General features: G+C 62.0%; 2 protein-coding genes across 2 annotated transcripts in view; one reads left to right on the forward strand and one right to left on the reverse strand.

Annotated features, from left to right (window-relative positions):
* GLI1 (GLI family zinc finger 1) overlaps window positions 1–3,887 on the forward strand; it is a 20,522-nt gene extending 16,635 nt beyond the window's left edge. The window contains exons 11-12 of the mRNA XM_057383936.1: window positions 3–273; window positions 857–3,887. Of these exons, the coding sequence (XP_057239919.1) occupies window positions 3–273; window positions 857–3,075 (2,490 nt within the window). The 3' untranslated portion in view covers window positions 3,076–3,887. The remainder of the gene's footprint in view (window positions 1–2; window positions 274–856) is intronic.
* A 1,352-nt stretch (window positions 3,888–5,239) lies between these two features.
* PRPH (peripherin) overlaps window positions 5,240–7,730 on the reverse strand; it is a 3,434-nt gene continuing 943 nt past the window's right edge. Inside the window, exons 2-9 of the mRNA XM_057383972.1 lie at window positions 7,012–7,072; window positions 6,788–6,883; window positions 6,546–6,707; window positions 6,349–6,474; window positions 6,045–6,265; window positions 5,652–5,701; window positions 5,432–5,508; window positions 5,240–5,353 (exon numbers count right to left, since the gene is read on the reverse strand). Coding sequence (XP_057239955.1) covers window positions 5,312–5,353; window positions 5,432–5,508; window positions 5,652–5,701; window positions 6,045–6,265; window positions 6,349–6,474; window positions 6,546–6,707; window positions 6,788–6,883; window positions 7,012–7,072 — 835 coding nt within the window. The 3' untranslated portion in view covers window positions 5,240–5,311. The remainder of the gene's footprint in view (window positions 5,354–5,431; window positions 5,509–5,651; window positions 5,702–6,044; window positions 6,266–6,348; window positions 6,475–6,545; window positions 6,708–6,787; window positions 6,884–7,011; window positions 7,073–7,730) is intronic.

The following is a 7,730-nucleotide window of genomic DNA, read 5'->3' on the forward strand; positions in this document are numbered from 1 at the left end:
AGCCCAGCCCGGGTGGACAGTCATCCTGCAGCAGTGACCACTCACCCCTGGGCAGCACCACCAACAACGACAGTGGCGTGGAGATGGCTGGAAACGCCGGTGGCAGCTACGAGGACCTGTCCACGCTGGAGGACGTGATGCCTGGTGAACCCATGGGCACCTCGGGGCTCATGGCTCTSCATAAACTGGAAAATCTTCGAATCGACAAGCTGAAGCAGCTGAGGAAACCTGCAGCTTCCAAGGGGYTGAACCTGCCACCCATCCCTGGAGCTGGTGAGATCGGGGTGCTTCCCACCGGGATGTGGGGCTGGTTTTGTGGAAAGTGTGTGGAGAGCTCTGGTTGGCAGCCAGAAAATTCCACACCTTCCTTTTTTAGAGGTAGACCCCAAAATCTGGGGAAATCTTAGAGCCCTTTCAAGAGCCTAAAGGGGTTCAGAGAGAACTGGAGAGGGATTTTGGGAAAAGGCCTGGAGTGATAGGAAAAGAAGGAATGGCTTCCCACTGCCAGAGGGTAGGGTTGGATGGGCTTTGGAAGGAATTCCTCCCTGTGAGGGTGGGCTCAGAGAAGCTGTGGGTGCCCCTGGATCCCTGGAAATGTCCAAGGCCAGGTTGGAGCCACCTTGGATAGTGGAAGGTGCCCCTGCCCATGGCAGGGGGTGGAACTGGGTGGTTTTTAGATCCCTCCTAACCCAAACCATTCCACAATTCAATGATTTTTCCAACCTGACTGAGCTTCTGCCCTTCTTTGCTGCCACCTGCGAGKACAACATGGTTAAAGCCACATCCTGGCTCTGGAGGTGTCACTGCTGTGACATTGCTGCCACCCTCGGGATTAACTCCTCCTTCTCTCCCCCAGGMCTGCCCGGGGAGGTGCCCGGACTCCCGGTTCCACCCCCGGCCTCTCACCGGCGCATCMCGGAGCTGTCCACAGCCGAGCTGGGGTTGGCAGCCCTGGGCGAGCGCCGGAGCAGCGGCACCAGCACCGTCAGCTCCGCCTACACCGTCAGCCGCCGCTCTTCGCTGGTGTCACCGTACCTGGGCGGGCCGTGCCYGGGCGGTGACACCGGAGCGTTGCCCGGCGGGACGTGCCCGGTGGATGGCTACGATGCCGTTTCTCCGGACGAATCGCGGCGCTCTGGTGATGCCGCTGTTTGCGGGGGGCTACCGGGCGTGGGCAACCTCACCCCGGCGCAGCGTTACCGCCTCAAGGCCAAATACGCCGCGGCCACCGGCGGGCCCCCGCCGACCCCGCTGCCCGGWGTGGAGCGGGTGGTGGCCGGTGGCCACCTCGGAGTGCCCGGGGGCTACCCCGCGCCTGCTGGAGGTCGCTGCGTCACCAACGGCTTGTTGAGGAGGCACAGCTCCAACGAGCATCCTGGCTACCCAGGAGGTGTCCCCGCTCACCTGGCGCCCCGGCAYGGAGTGAGACGGGCGAGTGACCCTGCCAGGACGGTGGCCAAGCCTCCGGCCCCGCCCAGGGTGCAGCGGTTTAAGAGCGTGGGGAATGTGAGCGTGCCGGGCGCGGGCAGGACGGCGCTGCAGCCCTTGGACGGCTCCGAGGTCAACTTGCAACGCCACGGTTTCTCCCCGCGGCCCCCCAGCATCACTGAGAACGTCTTCCTGGAGAGCATGGGGGGCTCCGGCCCCGAGTCYGGCTTGCTGGAGATGGATCAGTACCTGGGCTATCCCGAGGAAAGCTTCCCGTGCCAGGGCGCCAGTGTGGAGCTCCAGGGGGGCATCTACGGCGCTCACCGGACCATGGGAGGGACACACGGGGACATGGAGGAGGGGCTGCTGCAGCCCGAGTTCTCCCTGCCGCAGTGCCAGATGAACCAGCACTTCCCCAGTTTGCCAGCTGGGAATGGGGCCGTGCCCGCGCCTTGGGATGGACCCTCCCAGGGCACGCTGGATATGGGATCCAGGCAAAACATAGCTCCCGCCGTGTCCGGGCAGCACTGTCCCCATCAAAGCGTCGAGTAYCCCCATCCCAGCGCCTGCGGGCAGCATCCCAGACTGGTGAACTCGTGCCAGGACGGTGGATTTTCAGGCGGSCACCGGTTCAACCGACTACAGATCAAATCGGAGCAGCGATACCCAGCGCCTGCTCCAGCACTTGCTCCCTGCTCCAGCGCCAAACTGGCCGGGCCCCCTCTGTCCCCCGCTGCTTTTGGCCACGCCGTGGATGTGGGGCCGGGCGGGTACCCCCCCTCGGGGCCGGCACCGGGTGGGTACATGGGCATYGCCAGCCCCGGTGCCCGCAGAGCGCAGACCCCCACCCTGCAGACCAAAGAAGTGATGGTCCGGAACTACGTGGAGGCGCAGCAGGCGCTGATGTGGGGCGAGCAGACCCCCTCCAAAGGGGGTGTGGGTGGTGTGGGGCTGGGCAACGAGCCCGGGCAGTGCCAGGCCATGCCAGCCCCGCCGTACCTCAGCCCCAGGTACTGCGGTTACCAAGCCAAACCGGATCACCTGCAGAGCCTGCCGGAGCCCCAGCACCTCCTGAGCTCTCCCTGCTTCAACCCCGAGATGGTCCCGCACCCTCCGGGTGGCCCAAAACCGCCGGGTCACCAAACCAGCCTGAGCTACCCTGGCAGCCTGGCACAACCGGGGCACATCTACGAAGGGGTGGACTCCAGTGCCCGGCGCCTGCCGCGCTTGCCCCCYGCCCGCCCCGTGCCCGAGGGGCCGGGCAACCTCCCCCTGTACTACCCAGGCCCCCATGGGCAGGGGGGCAAAGGCGGGCACAAACTGCTGGGCCAGGTGCCAGCGAGCTGCGGGGGGAGCGGGCACTACAGCGGGGGTCCCGAGGGACTCAAAACCACCTCCTGTTACTACCTGGACTCGGGCGAGCAGGTGGCCAACAGCCTGGACTCACTGGACCTGGAGAACACGCACCTTGACTTCGCTGCCATTGTGGAGGACGTGGAGACCCCCACGGCGCTGCCCGGACCCCCCAGCCCGGCCGGGGGGCTCCTGCTGCCTTCCTCCGGGGGTGCCAACATGGCAGTGGGGGATATGAGCTCCATGCTGAGCACGTTGGCGGGGGAGAGCCACTTCCTCAACTCGCTGTCCTAACGGGGGGTACCTCTGGAGCCGGGGGGGGCTCCAATGTGTGGGGCAGAGGTGGGAATCCTTCTCACGCACAGGTTTGTGCCTGGGGRGAAGCGGGGAACATCCCTGGAGCTCCCCTTTTCCATCCTCTGAGTGTCACCCTCGTTCGGGAGGGTCGTAGAAAYAACCCCAACCCTTCAGGTCATCTCTGATGTGGGGGACTGGTTTTACCGGGCCCCTATTCCAGTGCCTCGGAGCTGCCCCCGCGCAGCCTTAATGCCGAAACCAAAGAGCCCCCCCGCCCCAGTGTTCCCAGTACCCCCCACCCCTCAAATCCCAGTCTGTCACGACTGCAAGCCCCCCCAGTCTGGCTCCAGAGGGGCAGTTCCCCAGAAATGGGGCGGGGGGTGCCTGTACATAGCGTTCATTTCTGTCTGTCTGTCCGGAAGGGGAGGGGGGGTCCCCAAAAACTCCCGTCCGTGAGAGCACCAGCAGTGCCACCACCGCCCTCCCCCCGCATTAAACCCTTTCTCAGGGGACTGTGACTGTGTGTTTGTCACCCCTGTGGGATTCTCCTACCTTGGGAAGGGTGGACAGGACCCCCAAACCCCCTCTTTGGTCCTCACCACCCTCCCTATTCGGGATCCGAGGCTGTTCCTGTGCCCCAGAGTGAGCGGCATTGGTTAAAAGAGCAATTCGTGCTTCAAATAATGGCTTGAATAATGCTGTTAATTATGCAAAAATTGGTTAAAATAATTCGATCGTGCGAAAAAAAATTACCTAAGATAACATAATGATAAAAAAGCTTAAAATAAGGCAATTTTATATTATTTAGTTAATGTAATTAATGATGCAAAAATTGCTTAAAATAATGCAATTAATGATGAAAAAAATTCCATGAAATTATGCAATTTTGTATAATTTGCCTGAAGTAACACAATAATGCAAAAAAGTGCTAAAAATAACGCAGTTAATGATGCGAAAAAAATGCTTAAAATGCAATAATGCAACATTTRCTTACATTAATGCAATTATGTGTGCAAGATCTGTTTAAACAACGCAATTGTGCATAATTTGCTCAAAATAACTCAATTAATAGTGCAAAAAAATGCTGAAAATCATGAAATCGTGCCAAAATTTGCTTAAAATAACAAAATTAACAAGCAAATTTTGCATTAACGCAATTTTGCATAATTCGGCTAAAGCAACGCAATTAATCATGCAAAAAAAAAAAAATGCTTAAAATAACACGGTTATAGAAATCAGGGTGTTTCCCCGCACACCCAGAGCTTCGCCACGCTGTAATTAACCCGTAATTAACMCGCAATTAACACGTTATTAACCCGCGGCARCGCTGGGGCTCCGGTGGGCCGTGCYGGTGGCGCCCTCTGGTGGTGCCGGTGGTGAATGAGCGCAGCGCTCCCGGTGGTKCCCGTCGGTGTCCCGGGAGCACCGATCCGTGTCCGGATGGAAATTCCGTGGGCCTGGAGCCCTCCGGGATATCTTCCGTCGGTCCCCTGGAAGTCGCGGAGTCCCGGGGCTCTTTTCCGCCTCCCTCCCCGAGGCAGCGACACCGGAGGGGACAGCGCTTGGGTGCCACCGGACCCGTCAACCCCGGGGGCAGCCGGTACCGGCTCCAGGGAGGTGACACCCCCGGGGACGCAGAATTCCACCCTCAGCCTGGCGTTGCTCCCCTTTCTGCCCCATTCCCTTGGGCAGCGACACCGGAGGGGACAGCGCTTGGGTACCACCGGACCCGCCAACCGCGGGGGCAGCCGGTACCGGCTCCAGGGAGGTGACACCCCCGGGGACGGAACAGGACCGCGAGGATGCAGAATTCCACCCTCAGCCGGGCGTTGCTCCCCTTTCTGCCCCATTCCCTTGGGCAGCGACACCGGAGGGGACAACGCTTGGGTGCCACCGGACCCGCCAACCCCGGGGGTAGCCGGTGCCAGCTCTGGTGGCGGGAGGAAAGCTGGAACTTCCTCGGCCCCAGGGCAAGGAACACCCGATATTAAATACAGCTGGGGTTGTGGTTGGGACGATAATAAATAGGCGATAAATAGCGATAAATAGTGAGGGGACAAGGCACAGGGACACACTGCAAAGGCACAGGGACACCCCACGGCATCGTGCCGTGGTGCTGACAGCAGGAATAGGAATTGGGGGGCTCCCAGCAATTCCATGCCCCGCACGGGACTCAGCAGGGTCTGGCAAAACCCCACCACAGGGTCGGGGCCATCACGGCGGTTCCCCTCTGTCATTTCCCCGCTCGCTCCTTGTGCGACTCCGTCACCACTTGCTGCAAGAGGAGAATTTGGGGGTCAGGYTTGAGCCTCCCGGGCAGGGCACCCCCAGTTCCCCCCTGCCCGGTTCTCACCTGCCCATCCCGAGTCTCGATGGTTTTGATGAGCACCATCCTCCGTGCTGGGCTCTCCACGGGTTGGGGTTCCAGCACTGGGCACAGAGGGGYCATCAGCACCCCATGCCCTCCCAGACAGCCTGGGCAGGACCACAGGGACCCACCCACATCCCCCAGTCTCTCTACCCCCAAGAAAAGACCCCCAGATATAGTGGGAGACCCCCAGCTTGATTCTCACCTGAGCTCCTCATGCTGAAGGAGGTTGTGGGGTGCAGCGGGATGGTGATCCTGGGGGAGGAGAGGGGGATGAGGAGGGTCTGGGACTCGTGGATATTGCCGGTRACCTTTCCACGCCCTCAAGTCCGTGACCCACATCCCAGTTCGGCCGGGGGCTGTGCCCGCGGGCTGCCAGGCTGGCACCCAGACCGGAGCTGGAGGCAGCTCCCCCAYCATCCCGCCAGCCCCTGGCCTTGCTTTTATCTCAGCAGCAAGAAGCTCCCATGGGAACTTCTTATTTTCCTGTGGGAACGAGGCCTGGAGCTGCCTCCTCCCAAAAAAATCCCACAATAACCGGGGTGACTCAACGCGGGGGCCCTTCCCCTCCCGGCGGTGAGTGCCGGGCTCCCCTCACCGGCTCTCCTCGCCCTCCAGCAGCTTGCGGTACGTGGCAATCTCGATGTCCAGGGCCATCTTGACGTTAAGCAGGTCCTGGTACTCGCGCAGGTGCCGCGACATCTCCTCCTTCATCTGCTGGATCTCCTGCTCCAGCCTCCCCACCACGTCCTGGTAGTTCCCGATCTCTTCCCCGAACTCTTCCTCCATCTCCCGCATCTGCCGTTGCAGCGCCTCGTTCTGCRGGGGGAGAAGGGGCTGCTGCGTAGGGGTGGGGTGGGRTCTGGTCCCCGCAGCCCCCTCGAAMGCTYCCCRGCTCTCACCACGCCCTTCAGCCCGTCCACCTCGCAGGTCAGGCTCTGAATYTGCCGCCGCGACTCGTTCATCTCCTGCTTGGCCAGCCGCAGCGCYTCGTGGTTGCGGTTTGCCGCATCCGAGAGGTCGGCAAACTGCAAGGGAGAGGCGAGTCAGGATTTTTGGGTGGCTCAGCCGCCCCAAAATCCCTCCCAGCCCCGGGTACCTTTGACTTGTACCACTCCTCGGCTTCCTGCAGGTTTTTGACGGCGATGCTCTCGTACTGGGTGCGGATCTCACGCAGCGCCGCCGTCAGCTCCGGTTTGCAAACCTCCACCTCGGCCAGCCCCGCCGGGCTCGGGGCGCTCACCTCCAGGTCCCGCAGCTCCTGCGAGGGCGRGTGGGCGTCGGGTGGTGGCACAAGGAGCTGAACGGCTCCTCTTCTCCCCTCCCCACCCCGGCCCTCACCTCCTCGTGCAGCTTCTTGAGGAAGCCGATCTCGTCCATCAGCAGCTCGACCTTGCGCTCCAGCTCCAGGCGGGACAGCGTGGCGTGGTCCACGTCCTGCGGGAGAGGCCGGGATGAGCTGCAGAGCAGCGTGGAGGGGGTGAGAAGCCCCTGGAGCCCCCCGCGGGGTGATGSGGGATGAGGATTGGGTGCTGCACAGGGAGACGGCCCCCCAGTCCCCTCACCTTGCGGAACAGCACCAGGCTCTTCTCGGCATCCTCGCGCTTCTGTGTCTCGTCCTCCAGYCTGGGGACAGCAGGGGATGAGGGGGAGGTGGGGGTGGGGGTGCAGACCCCCTCTTTTTGCCTCCTGTTGCAGCCCCCTCCGCACACAGTGGAGGAAAACGGGGATGGAGCGTCCCCCAGCGCTCCGCTCCCAGTGCCCCACCCTTGCCCTGCCCCTCCCAATGCCCCACCCTTCCGCAGAGCCCAGATCTCCCAGTGCCCTCCGTGCATCCCCGAGTACCTACTGAGCGTATCCCTTCCCTGGGGTCACCCAGTACACCCTGGACATTYACCCGTCCTCACCCCGACATCCCCGGGACTCCCTCATCCCCATCCCGCCGCATCCTCCGATCCCCATCCTGGTGCAAGTCTCATCCAATCCCATCCCTCAYGCCAGCGTTTCCCCCAGCCCCTCACTGGCACATTCCCCAGTCCCCATCCCATTCATAATTCATCCCGACACATCCACGGTTCCCATCGCCGTGCCTCTCTCACCGCAGTTCATCCCTCATCCCGCATTCTCTCTGGTGCATCCTCCAGTCCCCACCCCGGTACATCCTCCAGTCCCCACCCCGGTACATCCTCCAGTCCCCATCCCGGCGCATCCTTCAGTCCCCACCCCGGTGTATCCTTCAGTCCCCACCCCGGTGCATCCTTCAGTCCCGACCCCGGTGCATCCT

Source organism: Malurus melanocephalus, unplaced genomic scaffold (genome assembly GCF_030028575.1).
Source record: "Malurus melanocephalus ecotype Western Australia unplaced genomic scaffold, MMel_1.1 scaffold_670, whole genome shotgun sequence".
NCBI classification, from domain to species: Eukaryota; Metazoa; Chordata; class Aves; order Passeriformes; family Maluridae; genus Malurus; species Malurus melanocephalus.